The sequence below is a fragment of the Lepidochelys kempii genome, chromosome 3, assembly GCF_965140265.1.
Source record: "Lepidochelys kempii isolate rLepKem1 chromosome 3, rLepKem1.hap2, whole genome shotgun sequence".
Lineage (NCBI taxonomy): Eukaryota > Metazoa > Chordata > Testudines > Cheloniidae > Lepidochelys > Lepidochelys kempii.
Genome location: NC_133258.1, coordinates 62,288,051 through 62,309,531, shown reverse-complemented (window position 1 = coordinate 62,309,531; position 21,481 = coordinate 62,288,051). Strand labels below are relative to the sequence as shown.

At 42.2% G+C, this 21,481-nt stretch overlaps 1 protein-coding gene across 1 annotated transcript in view; it reads right to left on the bottom strand.

Annotated features, from left to right (window-relative positions):
* Positions 1-21,481, bottom strand: part of TTK (TTK protein kinase) — an 86,621-nt gene that overhangs the window by 48,802 nt on the left and 16,338 nt on the right. The window contains exons 4-12 of the mRNA XM_073336522.1: positions 20,063-20,169; positions 11,739-11,882; positions 6,063-6,171; positions 5,873-5,954; positions 5,680-5,777; positions 4,707-4,806; positions 3,405-3,531; positions 1,314-1,492; positions 959-1,098 (exon numbers count right to left, since the gene is read on the bottom strand). Coding sequence (XP_073192623.1) covers positions 959-1,098; positions 1,314-1,492; positions 3,405-3,531; positions 4,707-4,806; positions 5,680-5,777; positions 5,873-5,954; positions 6,063-6,171; positions 11,739-11,882; positions 20,063-20,169 — 1,086 coding nt within the window. The remainder of the gene's footprint in view (positions 1-958; positions 1,099-1,313; positions 1,493-3,404; positions 3,532-4,706; positions 4,807-5,679; positions 5,778-5,872; positions 5,955-6,062; positions 6,172-11,738; positions 11,883-20,062; positions 20,170-21,481) is intronic.

The following is a 21,481-nucleotide window of genomic DNA, read 5'->3' as shown; positions in this document are numbered from 1 at the left end:
AGCACAGAACCCTCACCCCTTCCCCCCGAAGAAAAGACATTCTGCCTGAGAAGTGCTGCACTTCTGCCTTTCAGAGGCTGCTGGTACCAGAACAGCCAGCTACATTCAAACAGCACCGTTCCCACTCAGCCAGGTTAGGACAGAGAGGAGCAAACAAGACTACTGGGGGCCACAGACCGGGGTTCCGAAGCTAGAGGGGTAACAGCATTGAGCCAGTGGCTGAATGGGAGGGGTGCCAGAGGGCCACAGGAAGATGGGAGGCAGGGACACATGGGGATGGTGGAAGGGGGCTGTAGGACACATGGGGAAAGGAGATGCAGGATACAGATGTGCCTGACTGAATGGAAGAGGACTGGATTCAGCCAGGATCTGCATGAGGGAGGCTTCCTAACTCCCTAACAATCCCTCCCTCCCCCCACCCACCCACGCCCAAATAAAACCCCTATTCCATACTTCTCCCACCCATACACAACAACCCTTCAGGTTCACTCCCAGGTTCCTTCCCCCTCTTGCTCAGCTCCTCCATTACCCCAACTCCCCAAAGCCTTTTCACTGCTTCTGAGGGGTAGGAAATACATTTCTGTAGTGTAGTTTAAATGAATTACTCAAAGTTCTGTGTTAATATGCCTAGTAAGGAATCTGTCAAAAAAAACCCATTACCTGAATCTTTTTTGTGTGTGTATTTTTACAGATATACTTGCTGACTGGTAATTTATTTCAAAATACCTAAGTAATTGAAATTGGCATGATTATATTGTGTTATTTTGACAAATAAAATAGAAGAATTGGTAGAATTTTAAAATATTGTGCAGAAAATTTAAGTTTTTGGAGCAGAATTACCCCAGGAATAGCATCTAAATATTTGCAATTTAGAGGCCCTAAACCAAATTATCTTAATAAAAATATTACAAATTTATTATGGTAAGTCCATTTAAACACACACATTAAGAGATATTACCAGGCCATATAATCATTCAGCGTGTTGTTGCTTGGTGTTCCACAAAAATACACTGGATCTTTTCTTTTAGGAGCAGCTTCTACTGGCGATGATCTTTTTGAAATGGGAAGGATAGGCTGTTCAAAACTTGATCGCTTTCCCTAACAACAGTAAAGTAGGCTGTTAGTTCAGAAATTCCCAGGGAGAAGAGTAAGAGCACATTAGTCTCAATTTTTTGGTATTACTTAGTGAGCGTGAGCTTTTATGTAGCACTGTAGATTTCTGCATCCACAGCAATACCTAAGAAAACAAGAGAAAGTGACTAGACAAAACCACCACATTTTACATTTCCTATACAAGAAAAGAATGAAGTCACCTCTGTGTAGCTCTTCTGTGTCACTTCTGGAATCTCCCATTTCTTTGCAGATGTTACACAATTTAGTTTTAACCGCTCCACTTGTTTTCTGTTACTTCCAAGAGAACTGGACTGTTGCTCATGACTTTCCAGATACCTCAACTCTGGTATCCTTTGCTTCTGATGCTGCACATTGGTTTCTGAAATAAGTCATTTTTCTTCTATTATTAAAGGAGACAGATTTTAAATAAACCAAATTATGTGCACCTCATTTTCTGGGTGCTGAATTTGACCTAGAGGTCTGATTCACAGAAGGGGTGAGTGCTCACATTGGCAAATAAAGTTTGTAGGAGCTGGGTTTTGATCATATGAAGTGTTCTATAATGGCAGGTATTTTGAAAAATCAGATCGTAAGCATCTCACATTGGGCACCCAAAATTAGTGGACACTTTTGACTTTAGTGTTTGTGCTTCAGTTCCCCATTAGTAAAATGGGGCTAATACCCCCTGATCTCACAGGGCTGTGTTGAAAATAAGTGTTTCTGAAATATTCAGATACTATAGCGATGAGGGACACATTAAAAACCTATGCAGAAATGAATAATTCTGTCTTCAGAGCAGGGTTTGAATAGTGTACAGTAAATAAGGCATGGGGCCACACATTGAATAATGGAGGAGAAAACAAAATAATGAATCGCTCATTAAGTGAGTGACATGCATTCTGCACCCCGAATGAAGCAAGGGGACCCTATCGAAAAACTGTGTATGATTAAGGCTACATTTTAGTCATAAGTATTTTTAGTAAAAGTCATGGACAGATCACAGGCAGTAAACAAAAACTCACAGCCCATGACCTATCCATGACTTGTACTATATACTCCTGAGTAAATCTTGGGGAGGGGAGTGGCCCGGGGCGCAGCCTGGGACCCCTGCTAGTGCTGTGGGGGGGGGGGGGGGTTGGCGAGGCTGGCAGGTTCCCTACCTGGCTCCACGCCTCTCCGGAAGCAGCAACATCCCTCAGATCCTCAGTGGAGGCCTCCTCCTAGGAGCTGAGAGATGTTGCTGCTTCCGGGAGGCCCCTCCCGAGGTAAGCGCTGCCCAGAGCCCTCACCCCTCCACCCCACCAGTCCTGAGACCCTCACCCAAACTCTTGCTGCTGCTGGGGGGATGGGGGAGCAGAAGGCTGGCCACTGCAGAAGTCACGGAATCCATGACTTCCGTGACAAACTCGCAGCCTATGTACGATTGTGTAATTAAAGATTGTATAATAATGCATATGAACATGGGGGCCATATTATAGTTGCACAGACATCTTCAATTCAGACATTTCTTAAATTTTGAATGATTGATTTTGCAATCTTAATGTTCTTTTAATGTATCTATTATATAAATAACTAATGCTAAAAAGAATTTTACCTTTTGACAGTTTCTGCAACTAACTCTAATCAGCCTTTGAGTATATAGACTAATCACACTGTTATTTTCAGATAATAGAAGTGGGTGAGTTGTGCAGTTTAAAAATGTTTTACTGAGTGTGAACCACTTTTTGTAATAGATTTTTGCTACAGACACACAATGCCTAAATTGTTCTGATTTTAATAGGACCACAATTTGGTAGCAGGTGTTTTCATGACTGATTAAATTCTGCTGTTGGAAATAATCAGAAGCTAGCAAGAGGATTATTAAGCACTTTGATAAAATGTGTGTGTGCATTTTGTACCCAATAAAAAAAGTAAATAGGAGCAAAAGAGGTGGTTGCAAGTATCCTTCATTTTCAACACCTTGCCTACTCACAAAAAGCTAGCAAGGACAGAGTAGATGAACATTATATACAGGCAAATCGGTTACAATTCCAGCATGCAGTGGTGATAAGTTATCAAGCTTTGGTTTTAAATATATTTACAGTCCTTTCTTGGAAGGTTGACTTTGTCCAACCTCATCCCACAAAAAATAAAGAGGAATCTGTATTTTTAAATTCTTCCCTAATCACAAAAATAGTAAGTATTGGCTAGTTATAAGGTTCCCTTTAGCAGACATTCTACAAAGAACAGCCCACTTAAAATGCTTGTTCCATTTTGGATTGGTAAAAATTTAGTCTTATTAGGACAATTACCTTCTTTTCTTTTTGTTGCAAGACTTAAATCTGTTTTATTTTTTAGGGTTACAGTTGATTCAGTTGCAGTCTCTAAACTCTCTTCATCTGATATCTGTGATTGTACAGAGCTTTCATCTTGAAAGGACTAAAGAAAATATATATTTTTAAAAGCATCAAGGACTTAAACACAGTATCTAAAAGTAATTTCCTTATGATAACAGTTTGCCACTGATACACCCCATACCAAACAAACCAAACATTATTAGTTCTAAACTTTAAATATATGAACACACAGAAGTTTACACCTGTGTAATCTTTCCAATTATTACCCTTCTCTAAATGTTTCCTATTTCTGGTATGCTTTTTTCTTTTTTAAATAAAGTGAAGCAACCAACAAAATGGTTTTAGTATTCCTAATCCAACTGTAAATTGTTTTATGCCAGCAACAAATCAAGTGGGTCTTGGGGCTGAAGCCAAAGACCAAGGGTTCAGCCTGTGGTGGCGGGACTCAGATTACAGCCTCCCACAGGGGGTTGAAGCCCTTGGGCTTCAGCTTTGTCACACACACACCCCCACCCACCCTGCTTGGGGCAGCAGGGCTCAAGTCCCCCCCCCCAGAACCTCCTTCAGCTTTGACACACACACAACTGCCTGGGATGTCAGGGCTTGGGTTAATTCCAGTTCTGCAGTTTCTCCTTGAAGATTTTGAAATTAATTTGCAAACTTGACACTATCAAATTAGGCCTGAATAAAGGCGAGGAGAGGCTCGGTCACAACAAAAAATAATTTTCACTCTATTGATATTCACCCCTTCTTTCAACCGTTGGAAACAGGCAACATCCACCCTAATTGAATTGACCTCATAAGCACTGACCCTCCACTAGGTAAGGCTACTCCCATCTTTTCATGTGCTGTATATCTATACCTGCTTACTGTATTTTTCACTCCATGCATCTGATGAAGTGGGTGATAGCCCACGAAAGTTTATACCCAAATAAATTTGTTAGTCTCTAAGGTGCCACAAGAACTCCTTGTTGTTTTTCCAATGTATCACTCTCAAAAGACGAATCCAAAAATAAACTAACTTTTGTGAGGATATAAACAGATTCATTAGTTATTTTGCCTGCACAAGTCCTACACATTTCCTCTTTTCTCTAAATATGAATTTGATCTTGCTTCTGAATTCATATTACTAGAACCCTTTTTGGTCCGAGTCACTGTTTTCATTCTCTCCCCCTCCTCCCCTCCCACACACCTAAAACATTTTTAGCTATCTACAGTTTCCACAACTACCTATTTGAAACAGAAAAATAAAGTTACCTTTAAGTCTCCCAGTTCATATGAATCATCCTCATTAAGTTTTGGTGCATGCAGTAAAAAAGGCGCAATCAAATTTGTGCATTTAGAGCCAGATATCTGCCTGTTTATATAAAAGACAATGTTAACAGTAAAAAAACTTCAAAATTTAGGGACAAATGTTCACCTGTTTTGAGCTAGTTGTGCAAACGCTGAACAGAAGTCACAAAATAATAGGAGCAGTGAGAACGCTCCGATAGCACACTGATGAGTACAATATAAAAATCTAAACAGATGACACATTATCCCATGAGGTGGCAGAAGCCCCTCCATATGAGGAGTTCTACTTGGTTTGCTTCCCTAGTAAATGGGTACATATGTAGGTTTGGAAGAATGAGATTTTTGTTTGCCCTCCCTCCCCCTTTTTTTAAAAACAGTTTTGAATAATAATAATAGATATGTTTCTTAAGCTTTTTTAGATTTTTATGGATTTAATTTTTCACAGTTACAGGAAATTACGGGAGGGGATCAAAAAATTATTTAATGATAGGCACAAATTCAAAATGTTAAAGCTTTATAACTATTAAAACAAAAATTAACATACACAAAATAAATATCCTTAAACTAAGTTTTCAAGCAGCATTTTTCTTACTTTACCTAATTGTACATTTCCATAATTATCTATGGAAATATATTTTCCTTAATTTGCATGCACATGGTGAAATTGATGTTTACTAACATTTACCAATAAAAATCTAATCCTTCCAAGCCTACCTATACTCCTGTACTTGAACGGTCATTTGAAAAAGTTAGTGTACCTTGTATTCATACCTATGGTAATAAAATAGGTTTAATTTTTTTTTGGCCTATAGTCATCATTGGCAGTTATGTCCAACAAAGTTGTCCATGTCCTGAAAACACTTGTCAGTTCTATCTTTAAAGAAGAGAAGGATTAAAATCTATTGTTTTGCAACAAGATTAATATAACTAACTATACCTCTTTGTAACACTAGTTGCAAGTGGAGCATCCATCTTCTTCACAGTATCTACAGCATCAGTTACTAATTTAACAGGAACTCTCCCAAATGGGCACACCTAAACATTTAAACAAATTGAAAGTTATCAAATCTGAAAAAGGGAGAAGGGGGGGCACGAGAGGAGAAAGAAGTGAGCATTGAAAAAGCTTCCACCTGGTTAGATTTGTTTAATTGCTTTAAGGGATTGCGGCCAGCCAGGACTGCATCAGACTCTTGTGGAGAGTTGTTCTTCTCCCTAAAAAATAAGGAAATACACTACAGTTATCTCAGCAGTAAAAAACAAAAAAACCAACAAAAAACCCCCCAACACTTTGAATAAAAATATAAGAATTTAAGTTGTTACCCAAGAGAAGATCTGGGGGCATTAGCAGAAATTTCACCAGAATCACTTTTTTTCCTACTTCGGAGATTTCCAGCCATGTTTTGTGGTCCAGATTCTTGTGTGCTTGATACTATAAGTAAGTTAACAAGTAGTTTGAATTATTCAGTGACTACCAATGAAATATATTACATATTTCAAAATATGAAACTGCCCTAAGGTTACATTAACTGTAGGATTTTAATACACATCAATGAATAAGTTGCTGAAGGAAAAAAACGGTTACTAGCCTCTCTGTAACTGTTGTTCTTCAAGATGTGTTGCACATATCCATGTTGTCCGTGTGTGCGCGTGCGCCTCGAGCACAGTTGCTGGAACTTTTTCCCCCAGTGGTATCTGTCGGGTCTACTCTGGCACCCTCTAGTGCAGTGTACTCATAGTGCCAGTATAAAAGGCCTGGCCGACCTGCACCCACACAGATCTTTCTTTCTGGCCAACTCCAAAGGGGGTAGCAGTATGAGTGGTGGAATGGACATGTTCAACAGATCTCAAAGAACAACAGTTACAGGTAGGTTAGCAACCATTTTTTGAGTGCTTGCATATGTTCATTCCGTTGTAGGTGACTCCCAAGCAGTAGCATAGGATGTGGGGTCAGAGTTCATGGACACGATGACTGCAAAACAACTTGACCAAAACTGGCTTTGTCCCTCACTTGTAATGGCCTAGTGGGCAGAAAACTTATGCACTGACAACCAAGTTGCTGCTCTGCAGATGTCCTGTATAGAGACCTGGGCCAGAAATGCCGATGATTAAGCTTGAGCCCTCGTGGAATGGGCAGTCAGTATAGCTGGCAGTGGAATATCCACTGTTTGTAGCATGCGCAAATGCACCAAATGATACAGAAGGAGATTCTCTGAGCTGAGATGGAGAAACCTTTTATCCTATCAACTTTGGTTTTAAAGAGTTGAGTGGATCTACGGAATGGTTTGGTTCTCTAAATATAGAATGCACGGGAACGTCTGACATCCACAGAATGGAGATGCTCCTCTGAACCTACTGTAAGAGCATATATGTGTATGTGTGCTTAAGATCTAATAAAAAGTAGTTTAGGTAAAAGCACTCTGGTTTGTATCAATCATATATCAGAAGGAGGAACTGTGTCCCCACTGATTTATTCCTGGCACTGCCTGGAGAGAAACAGCTAAGTTACCACTGCTTTGGGTTCTGAAAACTCTGTGCTCCGGTAGTGGTCCTGGCCCAGCATAAATTTGAGGTAATGCCTATGACTTGGTATGATGGAAGTATGCTTCTTGGCCCTCTATCTTCAAGATGCAATCCCCTTCTTCTAGTCCTGGGACAATTGCTGATAGAATGACCGTCTTGAATTTCTGCGCTTTGGCAAAACTGTTGAGAGCTCTGAGGTCCAGTATAAGCCTCTAACCTCCCTTTTTCTTCTGTATCAGGAGCAGAAGCCTTTGCCCCTGAGATGCATGGGTACTGGATCTATAGCTCCTATGCTGAGGAGATGGTTCACCTCTTGGCATAGTAGACTCTTGTGAGAAGGATCCCTGAAAAGGGAGAGAGAAGAGTTAGGGTTAGGGTGTCTGAGAGGAGGAAGTAAAGAGAAATGGATTGCATATCCACTCTGGACAATTTCCAAAACCCCCTTATCAGAGGTTATCTGTTCCCAGGAACTGCGGAATGGGGAGGGGTGATCTCTGAAAGAAGGAGTGGGATTTCCCAGCATGTGGTTGGGGAGAGTGTGTTCTACTGGCACCTCAACCAACCCATTGATGGTTGTGACGAAGAAGGCTGTGGTCCCGAATGCTGCTTCTTAGGGAATCTCTATTTCTTCCTTTGAGGTTGTAGGGCCTCTGAGATTGATATTGAGACATATATTGTGACGAACGGGATTTAAATTGTGGCTGAGGGCTGTATTTCCTCTTTTGGGCCAGTATGTAAATTCCCAATGAGCGGCAGGTCACCCAAGAATCTTTTGGTGTGTGAACAGACGCACCCATCTTCTTGGCGAACAGCTTCGTTCCCTCAAAGGGGAAGTCCTCCACTGCCACCAGGACCTCTTTGGGGAAATCTGATGGCTGCAGCCACAAAGCCCTTCTCATAACCACCAGAGTGGAAATTGAGCGTGACACCATATCTGCCCCATGTAGAACGGATTGGAGGGCTGTCTTTGCTCAATGAGTTGGCCCTCATTGATTATGGCCGAGAATTGGTCGTTGTGGGAATCTGGCAGCTGATCAATAAAAGAATGTAACTTCCCATAATTCTAGTAGTCCTACTTGGCCAATAAGGCCTGGTAGCCAGCCACCTGCAACTGCAGAGTGGCAGCTGAGTGCACTTTCCTGCTGAACAGGTCTAAGCGTTTCCCATCCCAATTAGATGGAGTAGACCTAGATTGGTATTGGTGGCTCCTAGAATTAGCCACATCCACGATAATAGAGTTTGGAGGTGGGCGAGAAAACAGAACCTCTGTGCCCTTCGCCAACATATAGTACTTTTTGTCTGCCCGCTTACAGGCTGGCAGGGCAGAGGCTGAGGTCTGCCATACGATTCTGGCAGGGTCCAGAAGCACCTCATGGGCAGGGAGTGCCACTCGCAGAGGTGGAAGCATGTAGAATATCTGCCAGTTTGTTGTGGGCTTCAATCACCTCACATAGTTGAATTTGTAGGGCTTCTGCAACCCTCTGGGCCCAGTTCTGAAAGGACTTGAAGTCATCCACCGTGGATGGCAGAGGGGGCATCACCGCCTCATCAAGCAAGGAGGATGGTAGGCGGGTTTGAAGGGTATCCTCTCTTTCTGCTTCAGGCTTGATTTCCTCCATCAGTTGTATGAGTCTGTGGTCCTTGATGCTGCCACTGAAGGAGGGCATCTCCCAGCTTGCTGTATTACACTGGGGGCCAGGGAGGTTTGCTGTCTCTAGGCTTGCCAGGGGTCTCAATATGGCCATTGGGGTACAGGGTTGGCGGCTGATACCAGGGCTGCCCATACCAAGGAAGCTGAGGAGCTAGCGGGTGCTGTGCTTGTTGCCCATGCTGGAATTGAGGTCAGTATGGTGGATATGAGGAGCATTGGGAAACCAGGTCTTCTTGCTCACTCTCCGATGCCTCTGAGAAGAAGGGTGGTGGGTGGCACGGAGAGGCCATCAATTCCAATGCCCTGGGGGAGCTGGGTACTGGAGTTCTGGTGCGGACTATGGGTGAGTCTGGTGCATCAGATATGGAGAGATCAGATACTCACTGGAATTCTGTCAGTATGGAGGGTGTCAATGCCTTTAGCTGTTAGTGCAGAGTGGCTTGTACCGACAAAGACAGTGACACGGGCCTGACCATATGGTCTGCTGGTGCGACATGCACCAGCGTTGGTGCTGTTGACCGCATGACGTAGCCTTCCCTGGGCAGGATTTCTTATGTTTTTCACGTCCTCTCAGTACCAGAGCTTCCTTACAGTGCCCACTCTTTGGCCTGACCAACTTGCAGTCGGTTCAATACCTTGCGGGCCCTGGGTACTCTGTCTACTTGGCTTCAGTGCCGATTATAGCGATGGAGATGAGGAACGTTTCTGGCTTGATCTGTGCTCGCTGTGGGGACTCTCAGACCTTTTCTTAGAGAACTTGAGTGAGTGACTCATCTCCTTGGAATCACCTGCCTTTGACGTAGAAGGTTGCAGTGATAGCTCTCGCCGGGACTTCAGAGGTTGAAGGTCAGACTCCATGAGCTGGAGTTTAAGCCTGAATTCTCTATCCTTCCTGGACAGGATTTTAGCTGCTGGCACCAATCACACTTTTATGGATTGTGCTGCTCCCCCAAGCAGCAAATACACTGTAAGTGTCCGTCTGTTACCAGGATGGATTCTTTGCAGCTCAGACACTTCTGGAAGCCTGGGGAATCAGGCATAATCTTGTTATGTACCCCCATCCCCGGTTTGACAGGAGGCAAAGCTTTTCTTTCTTCTTCTTTTTTTTTTTTTTTGGCATGGCCAAAAGAAAAAAAGACTTAAAGTGAAGCTAAATTTGCAAAATTATGGGGGGCTAATGATCCGTTAAGGGACAGCTCTCATCTCTGTCTCTAGCCAGCACTGGTGGAGAAGAAACTGAGAGGGAAATGCCCACGCATGCTGACTAGCCTCATGGCGGGTGAGTAGCCATGCGTGTGTGGGCAGAATGGACTGCTATTGAAATTCTCCAATCAGCAGTGTGGGGTGCACACACACCTACAACGGAGCACCGATAGGAACACCACTCAAAGTAGTAGTAAAACCTATGGTTGGACAGGAGAGTGATTTAACATCTGGTGACTATGTAAGGGCCCATTTGTTTGCTAAGAGCCAACGTGGAATGTTCATTCAAATGCCAGCCTTTGGTGAGGACTAGTGGAAGGCTGAGTGAGGCTTGCCAGCTAGAAACGGGTATTTTCCAGGTCCTGCCTGAAGGTTCCAGGAATGGCCTCTCAAAACAACAGAGACTATAGGAGTTTAGGCTATCTGAAGGTGTCATTGAGACCAAGTCCAAAGGACACAGGAGCCAGCAGCTTCTGAGAAGGAAATCTGAACTGGGATCTGTACTAAGGCTTTCCTGTGCTTGAGAGGGTAAAGAGGGTACTTTTAGATGCACAGTAAATGAGCTCTTTCAAGGGTTTACTAGTAAGTAATAAAGCAAAAGTTCATTAACCAAGTCTGGAGTAGAGCTGTGCTGACTGGGTTTTCTCACAGTGGCCTTTGTAGAGTACCTACCATATTTATCAATGAGCACCCAGTTCCTGGGGACAAGGTCTTGGGAATAAGGGAGCAGAGTAAGACATGATAATATAAACATTTCCATGTGTTTAGTTCAGTGGTGCCAGCAATTACCTGAGCTCAGGAAGCAGAAAACCTGGGTTCGTGATAAAGTGGTTCAAATTTGTATTTGTAAAGAGATGTAATTCCTATCCTAATCTGACTGGGATAAATACATTATGCAATCCAGACTGACCCCTTTCCTAGAGTTTAACTTCACTGATGATCCAAATGGAACCTCTTCAGCCTACACGTTTTGCCCAAGCTCAACTGTTCGTAGTTCCTGGCAGAAGCGTCATGTCCCAAACCCTAGTACCTTCTCCACTAATACTCTCCCAATCAACCCTCTTATATCCTGCTTTGAGTTAACAAAATGCACCTTCCAGTTGCCCAGCAGTAAAGATGCCACATTTCTATGCAGGTTCCAAACACCTAACATCATGATGACTTAGTCTTAGAGGATTCTTAAGCAGAATCTTTGATTCTGCCATCCTATTACAATATTACACATTAGAAAAGGAATTCCATCTTGGCCTTCTTAACTAGAACTAAAGGCACTATATCACAACATTTTTTTAAATGTTAGAATAAAAGGACTATCTAGGTATTTACATGGCCCTCACCAACAAACAGCATTCAAGAACCACAATCATTTATGGATTTTATCCTATGAGATATGGAACTATTTTTCCCATTTGCAGATGAGGAATGGAGACACCGGGTAACTTAAGTCAATTTGCAAAGGTCTGTGACCCAACGAAGAACTGAACACAGGTCTCAAATCTCAGTCCAGTGCTTCATCCTCTAGAAGATCCTTCCAACTATATTAGTACTATTATTGCATCATTCAAAAAACAAAATGAATATTTAAGCTCAACTGTAACTTTAGAATACTGAAATGCACTAACCTGTGAAGTTCTCTTTCTCTTCATCTGAAAGCAACTGCCTTTTCTGCAAGTGTAGGTTTTGTAGAGCAATTTCCAACATGTCTGGTGGAACTGCACAGCATTCCACAGCTTTTTGAAGAAGCTGTTTACACTTCTTTACATTTCCTAGTAAGCAGTAAGGGACAGAGAATTAATTACAAGTTTAGTGAATACAAAAGATACCAATTAAACTAACAGGCAATATGCTCTTAAGCTCCTTTTGTATTAGCATTTTGTTTGGTATGTGCTTTGCATTACCCTCTCAAGATCAGCGTATTCCAAATCCACTACTGATTTTGTGATCTCCAATTTATCAAAGAGACACTGATTGCCCACCCACCTCATAAAGCAAAAATTATGACAGAGGAAATAGGAAAAGCCAGACATATTTTCACTTGAAGTTGTGTATTGCATCACTGTTGGCATTTACTCATCAGCTACAACTACAACCCACTACATTGTTTTATGTTCTAAAAAAACAGTGACTTTCTAAGATGTATCCCAGAAAAGAAAAGGCATATTTTAAAAGTAAAAGATTCTATAATGACTTCCTAGGTCTGATAAAAACAGTCTCTATAATCCCTGTAAATTTTGATTCATGAAGAGCACACAAATAGAAGTTGTGACTTAAATAAATCCAGCAAAACTAGATAAGGAATAAGAAACAAAAGTGAGAAGTCCACTAAGGAAGCTACACCAGGAAAACAAAGCTAAACAAAAACCACACATGAGGAATCCGGGGGAAGGATGAGGAGGAAGAATATTGTTTAATTAAGAGAGAAGGAATTGTGCTCAGCATATTATTTCCACTTCTAATATATAAATACAAGAGATATTTAGTGAGTATATTAAAGTTTTTGCTAAAAACAGAATTTGCTTTAAAATACATACATATATACATAGATAATTATTATAAAATTGTGCATTAGAGAGAGAGACACACACACGCACACACACCCCCCAGGAAAAAAGCCGACCTTGGCCAAATTTCACCTGCCCTCCCCACTATCACTTACCCAGAACCAGTGTGAAATACTTAGCATCTGATAGTACTTATCTGTACAGTGCTTTGAACAAGTAATCAAGTAAATCTGGTCCCCCTCTAGTGCCTTATCCATATACTCAGCCTATTACTATTACCATTTACTCTGTTAATAGAAGTGGTAGGGAGCTGTGCTGTGGATCTAAATGTCATATCCTGCTGATTACCCAAGCTGGGGGTTAATATGGGTCCACATACTGGAATTATTATTTGCTTGTTTTTAAAATTAGGAAATTACATCCAAAATAACCTACATTAAAAGAACATTAAGGTTGCAATGTCAAGCAGTCAAATTCTAAAATGCCATACATAAGGTTGTACATGCAGCCTTAATTTACCCCCTTGTGCATGTCCATTATGATACAGTCTTTAATTATATGTTCACTACTATTGTTCCCCCCAGAGGACTCATACCTGATTCAAGTGAATGGATAGTTATTCAAGATTTCTTATCTTTCTCTTTCAGTATGTGGCCCCAGGCTTTATTAACTGCACACCATTCAAACCCTGCACTGAACACAAAATTAATTTCCTCTCAGGCGTTTCTATGGTGCTTTCACCATACTATCCAAGAGTATCACAAACATTAATGAATTTTTTTCCACAACACTGGTGAGAATAGGTTCTATTATTATCCCCATTTTATAGGTGAGGAATTGTGGCACAGAGAGATTAAGGTCAAAAGTGTCCACTAATTTGGATGCTCAATTTGAGACACTTAAGTCCTGATTTTCTAGAGTACATAGCACTTCATATGCTCAAAGCACAGCTCCACTTAACTTTAATTGAAGTCACAAATGCTGAGCACCTGTAATCTGGCCCCTTCTCTCATTTTGGGCACCCAAAAAATGAGGAACACAATTAGGGCCAGCTCTACAACAGGACTCGGGTGCCTAACTGACACTTTAGGCAACACAAATATCCTCAAATCCCCCACTCAGTAGCCTCCTAACTCTGTAGACACCTATTTTATGTTCCTAAAGCTCATGCTTCATGGCTTCAATTGGTCACCAGTTCCTTCACCACCACAGTGCATTCTCAGAAGTTTTTGGTCTCCTTCCTCTGAAGGATGGACATGGCTGGAGATGGAACACTGCCAGGTGGTCCAAGGGTCCGAGGTGACACCAAGCATTCTCTCTCTCTCTCTCATGTGCTTAGCTGGTTGGTTCTTGCTCACATATCTAGGGTCTAACTGATTGCCATATGTGCCAAAGGAAAGGAATTTTCCCCCAAGTCAGATTGGCAGTGACCTTGGGAGTATTTCACCTTCTTCTTTCCCTTTCAACAATCCCCAACCTCATTCACTACACACTTTCCAGCTTCTTCAACTAATAAGGCAGGGGCCCTACAGACAGCCTCATTCACTATACGACCCTGATTAATGCCCATATTGATTTCTGAGCACTGAATAAGATGAGGTCCTGTGGTGGTCAGGGGATACAACTATGTGATCATGCTATTAAAAATCTTTCATTATGTATACACACAAGGGTGTCAAATTAAGGCTGTATGGACAACCTTAATTCTGGCATTTTCTACTTTTGAATGCTTGACTTTGCAACCTTACTATTCAGAGTTGGGTATTTTTGGAAGTAGCTTCCTATAATGAATGCTAACAACTATTGCATTTACAAATATTCAGTAAGTTTTTGTAAATGAAGACAAAAGAGGAGGAGGAGCTGTTGGAGCAACTAATTAAGTCAGTGACCAGGCATAATTATTTATCACATTCCCTCATAGCCTCCAATATCTAGAAAGAAGAATCTAGTTCTCTGTAAGCGGAGGTATACGTAACGAGAAAGTCTAGCTGCCGTCTCTAGGGGCCATTGTGACATTCAAAAAAAGGAAAAAAGAGTCACTGCCAAGTACTGGAGGCAGTTTCTCCAGGAGGAGAGGAACGTTTAGGGGAGCATAAAACAAAGCAGTTGGGTAATATGTCATACATATTATGGGTAATAACAAGGGAACTATGGGCTAGAGACCAGAATAAAGGAACAGAACAGACAAGGAGGGGTGCCTGTGAAACCGAAGACACCGATTAACTTTCTCCAAGAAAGGCTACACTTACTATATTAAGTGTTGCTAAAATACATAAACACCTTTCCCTTTATTTTTCCATTTAATTAAGTCCTGTAATTACTTCAGGAATTTTGTTTGATCATAACACAGGTGTTTCATAAGCCACTCTTTATTAAGACATGCTCCATAGTATGATAAAGTTTGAGAACTCCTGCTATCATCTACCTACTGTAGTTTGTAACAAAGTAGTGACTATAGATGCCAACTATACAGTGTATGCAGGAGCATTGCACTGAGCACAGACCAGCAATATCAGTGAGTACGGATATCATGGGTTTAGAGACTGAATACAAACCTGATGAGAGAATCTCTTTCCATAACACAATTTTTATCCACCCTGGATATCAAAAAAAAGATATTTAACCATTTTCCTTTGACAAAATAAACCTGAATAAAATTAAATTTTAAATTATGACAACCTATGTTAAGCCCTAATCTATTAAAATCACTTAAAAAAAATACACTGCATCACTGAGCTTTTCAAAAATGTTATTGGGTTAAAAAGGTGCTGCTGTTTTAATTATATATAGAATTGGGGGAACATTTCAACTTCTTAGGTCAACACAAGCTTCACAAATATTTCATAAAGGTCACATGCTGCATTAAGTATTTGTATTATTTTCCATCTTTACAACAGAGAGAATGCTCTAGACCAGGGATCTCAAACTCAAATCACCACGAGGGGCACATGAGGACTAGTACATTGGCCCGAGGGCCGCATCACTGAAACCTTTTCATACAACGATACAAAAGTATAGTCAAAAATGAAAAAAATGAAGAGTAATATAGTATGCTATTAAGAGTCAATGTATTGACTATTTTAAAACTGTAATGCGAAGAGGGGTTTTAACAAAATATAAACACCTGTAACAACTCCTTATGGGTCAGTAACACTGATGATGATCTACACTAACAGTCCATCAACACAGCTGTAATGGCAGGAACTTTTTAAAGTAACTATTCATACAAAATACGTTGCCACTTTTAATAAACATTCTTCCCAACTACTCACAGCAAAGAATCATACATGCTGAACTTCATACCTCAGACTGCTCATCTAGTCCATGAGGCCCCGTCCCTGACCCGCTTCTTCCCACCCCTCCCCCACCCCCCATTCCAACCCATTCCCCCAAGTCCCTGCCCCAACGCCACCAGTGGAGTTGGTGCCTATGGCAGGCCACGGGAAATAACTCCACTGGCTGCATGCATTAACCCAGAAACCGCAGCCTCTCCTTTTAAATTGCCAACCCATTTTAAATGGCCAACCCAATGGCTACTTCGTATGGGAAATGAGGGCGCTGCTGTTTGAAACCATTCCCACATGTTATGAAGGTTAAAGAAGCCAAAAGACTGTGGCTTACCATGGCTGCCTGCAAGCCGAATTCAGTTGCCTGGCCCTGCGTGAGTGATCTTTCACACCAAACCGGCATACCCACAATAAGAGGCAAAATGCGACCTTTTAATGAAAGTACATGTGCTCTGTAATGTTAACAGCAAGGTTTACCGTGAAAGAGTCTACCCATTGTTCTATAAAATGGGTCTTTTTAACTTCCACTCTCCCTTTTATTTCCTCCACCAGCTGCATATGTTTCTCCTTCCCAGAGGCTAGCGAAGATTAGAAGGCGAAAAAAACTGCACTCACAATGAAATGTTCTCTGACCTCATGCTGTCCTCCCACACTGACAGAGCACAGCAAAATACATGGAGGCAGACAATCTCAGAGTGCAGGAAAACACAATATGACCGCGAGGAGAGGTGGCACGCTGAAGATGGCAGGTGGCGTCAGCTTGCTGAAAGAAGGCAGGAGTCAATGCTCAGGCTGCTGGAGGATCAAACTCATATGCTCCAGTGTATGATTGAGCTGCAGGAAAGGCAGCAGGAACACAGACCGCCGCTACAGCCCCTATGTAAACAACTGCCCTCCTCCCCAAGTTCCATAACCTCCTCACCCAGACACCCAAGAATGCGGTGCGGGGGCATCCGGCCACCCAGCCACTCCACTCCAGTGGATTGCCCAAGCAACAGAAGGCTGGCATTCAATAAGTTTTAAAGTGCTGTGTGGCCTTGTCCTTCCCTCCTCCACCACCGCACCTGGTGCTTCCCTCCTCCACCACCCCTCCCGGGCTACCTTGGCAGTTAACCACCTAGTTGTGTGATGAATAAATAAAGAATGCATGAATGTGAAGCAACAATGACTTTATTGTCTCTGCAAGTGGTGATTGAAGGGAGGGTGCTTAGCTTACAGGAAAGTAGAGTAAACCCGGGGCGTGGGGGCGGTGTTTCCATCAAAGAGAAACAACAGAACTTTCACACTATAGCCTGGTCATTCCTGAAACTGGTTTTCAAAGCTTCTCTGATGCGCACTGCGCCCTCCTGTACTCTTCTAACCGCCCTGGTGTCTGGATGCGCGTAATCAGCGACCAGGTGATTCGCCTCAACCTCCCACCCTGCTATAAACGTCTCCCCCTTACTCTCACAGAGATTGTGGAGTGCAAACAATCAGTAACAACAACAATGGGAAAATTGGTTTCGCTGAGGCCTAAACAACTCAGTAAGCTGCGCCAGCGCACTTTTAAATGCCGAAATGCACATTCTACCACTATTCTGCACTTGCTCAGCCTATAGTTGAACTGCTCCTTACTACTGTTCAGGCTGCATGTGTATGGCTTCATGAGCCATGGCATTAAGGGGTAAGCTGGGTCCCCAAGGATAACTATAGGCATTTCAACATCCCAAAGGTTACTTTCTGGTCTGGAAAGTAAGTCCCTTGCTGCAGCTGTTCAATAAGACCAGAGTTCCTGAAGATGCGAGCGTTATGTACCTTTCCCGGCCATCCCACGTTGATGTTGGTGAAACGTCCCTTGTGATCCACCAGTGCTTGCAGCACCATTGAAAAATACCCCTTGCGGTTTATGTACTCGCTGCCTTGGTGCTCCGGTGCCAAGATAGGGATATGGGTTCCGTCTATCATCCCACCACAGTTAGGGAATCCCATTGCAGCAAAGCCATCCACTATGACCTACACATTTCCCAGAGTCACTACCCTTGATAGCAGCAGCTCAGTGATTGCGTTGGCTACTTGCATCACAGCAGCCCCCACAGTAGATTTGCCCACTCCAAATTGATTCCCGACTGACCGGTAGCTGTCTGGCGTTGCAAGCTTCCACAGGCCTATCACCACTCGCTTCTCTTGGTATTCTTGCGCTTCAGGGCAAGGGAAAGCGAGTCACAAAGTTCCATGAAAGTGCCCTTACGCATGCGAAAGTTTCGCAGCCACTGGGAATCATCCCAGACCTGCAACACTATGCGGTCCCACCAGCCTGTGCTTGTTTCCAGGGCCCAGAATTGGCGTTCCACACCATGATGTGCACACTGCAGGGGCCCGTACTTTGTGAGAAGTCTATGTCCATGTCCTCATCACTCTCATCACCGCGCTGCAGTCACCTCCTCCTCTCCTGGTTTCACTTTTCTTGCAGGTTATGGTTCTACATATTCTGCTGGATAATGCGAGTGGTGTTTTTTTGTGCTCATAATTGCCGTGGTGATCTGAGTTGGCTCTATGTTCCCAGCGCTATGGCGTCTGCGCTGAAAAAAGGCGCAAAACGATTGTCTGCCTTTGCTCCGACGGAGGGAGGGGCAACTGACAACATGGCTTACAGGGTTGGCTTGCAGGGAATTAAAATCAATAAAGGGGGTGGCTTTGCATCAAGGAGAAACAGAATGGCCCCCTTAAGGATAGGGCTCAAAACTCTGGGTTTAGCAGGTCGTTGATTTCACAGAGGGAGGAAGGAAGGGGGGAGAAAATGAATATAAAACAAATCTGGTCTATTTCTTGTTTTGATCCACTTCATCTATCTTTATACATCTTGCTGATAGCAGACGGTGTAGTACGACTGCTGGCAGGACTGAATTGCCATGAGACTAAACTTAAAAGGGAAATGACCTGGCTGAGTCACTCCCATGTCTTCCCAGGCATCCCTGACCGACCTCACCGAAGTCAGCTAAAAGAGTACCCTGGAGTACGGTGACAATGGCTACCAGTCATACTGCACTGTCTGCTGCCAAAAGGCAATGAGCTGTTGCTGTGTAGCAATGCAGTACCGTGTCTGCCAGCACCCAGGAGACATACAGTGACAGTGAGCTGAGCGGGCTCCATGCTTGCCATGGTATGGCATCTGCACGGGTAACCCAGGAAAAAAGGCGCGAAAGGATGGTCTGCCTTTGCTTTCCAGGAGGGAGGGAGGGAAGGGGGGGGCTTGATGATATGTACCCAGAACCACCCCCGACAATGTTTTTGCCCCATCAGGAATGGTATTTCTACCCAGAATTCAAATTGGCGCAGAGACAGTAGGAACTGGGGGATAGCTACTTACAGTGCAACGCTCTGGAAGTCGACGGTTGCCTCGGTACTGTGGATGTACTCCACCAACTAAATGCACTTAGAGCATTTGTGTGGGGACAGACACAATCAACTGCATAAAAACGCTTTCTACAAAACCGACTTCTATAAATTCAACCTAATTTCATAGTGTAGACATACACTTAGATAGCTAACCTGCCTCTTCCTCGATTTTTCTAATTTCAGTTGAGAGTTGTTTAGAAGTTTGTCAGAGATATTAATTAGGAGTTAAAAACTACAGGGTGTGAGGGGAGATGATTGACCCAAAATACTTTTTGGATTGGCTGCCCTGTTCTTGATTGAAAGATGGAGACCCTTCTTTGTACTGGTGGAAAAAACTTCACAGAAAAGGCAAGTCTTCACACGCCACATTAACCAGTTTCCATAGAAAAATTTTGTGCAGACAATCATCATATCTCGGACTTCTAGGCAGTGAAGCAGTATTACAAAGTCTCTCCTATCTCATATGAAGCTATACTAGAAAATGTTGGAAAATCTGCTCTAACTATATGGATTATGTAGGCTTCAGTAATCAGTCCTAAATATACCATATTCAACAGAACACACTTTCTAAAACAAATCTGAGACACACGTTCTACTAAAATGAAAAAAACCCACACTTTTCTGAAGGGAAGAAACCAGGGCATTTTAGATCAAATGGAAGGAAAAAGTACTTTCTAAATTCTTAAATTTTCCTGATTAAGTACCTACTACACAATATTCTATTTTCTTAATTATACTGATTTAAAAAAAAAAAAGAAAAAGCTTCTAATATTAGACACATACCTTGTGACAGTTCGAATTGTGCCAAAGCTACGTGCACGAAAGCAAATTTCTTGCAGTTCAGTCTGGCAAGATGAAACTGGTCACGTGCCTCCTCTGGGTCTTGAAACCTGTAAAATAGAACACTGACAGTTATGTAGAGAGGAAAAGCTGGAAATGAAAGAGTAAAGGAAATTTAAGGGCAGGGTTCCATATATTTAGTGATGGACAAGGAATCTGCTGCAAAATTCACCTTTGCCACAGTACTGCCCTCCAGAAGCTAAACAAAAATCTTTCTACTCATCACAACTGTTAAAAAATAAATTAAACAAATGTATACTATTTCCTTGAGTCTGCAGGAAGACTGAAAGAACAGAGGCGTTAACTGCCCTAGTCAATATCAGCGAGGGTATTCTCAAACTCTTCAGGATAATTTTAACTACCAATACTTTTTTCTTGCAGATAATTTTAGCTGAAAAATTTAGTTAATATACTTAAAACACACACAAGCCTCCAAACTGTGTGCAAGGTGCTAAGTGTCAAAGCCTCCAGTTTTCCCCTAACTTATGTTTTTGCCATTATAAAAATTTGCAGTATACCAAAAAAATTATCACCTCATTCTAATGTGAAAAAATGAATACAACATCAAGACACAGGAGCACTATAATTAATTGATTTCTGAAATGAATCTGTCACAGAATTTGCAGTTTGCCACACCAAACTGTTGCAGAATGCAGGGATTTTGCCACAGAAACAAGGTCCAGTTTCCCAAGGCATATAGGGGATTTTGTTTTAGGGACATGGCCAAGATTTAGCAGTCCTCCTTGAAAAGTACAGTTTCATATGTACCTCCTCATATTTAGCTTTAAATAGCTTCACTACTACTGGTGAGGCAATATCTTTTGTTGGACCACATTATTCTAGAAGACCTGAAGACCTTTTTATAAGCATGAAAGCTTGTCTCTCTCACCAACAGAAGGTGGCCCAATAAGAGAGAGAGATATTACCTCTCTCACCTTGTCTCTCTAATCTCCTAGGACCAACACGACTACGACACTGCATTCACTGTTGTTGACTCTCAGATATTTAAGCAGGGCAACCACAATTACAGGTATGAGATGTTAGCACACAATGCAACATCCTTCTAAATATCCCTGATCACATACATCCACTCCAAATGCAAGTTAAGGCAGAGCAAGGTTCATATCTATATTACATTCAAATAAAAAGAAGAGATCATTCTAGTTTTGGAGGGAGGGATGGGCTGACCATGACAGTTTTTGTGGCATATGTTTTCTATACAACCAAATTGGGAGTTCTGTAAAAGGAGTTTAGTAGATGGACAAAAAGATACAATTCACAATCAAGAAAGATGACAACTTTAGCTAAAAGCCTATCTGGTTCATTGGCAAAGTGAAGTCAGCAGTTCAAAATAAAAAAGCA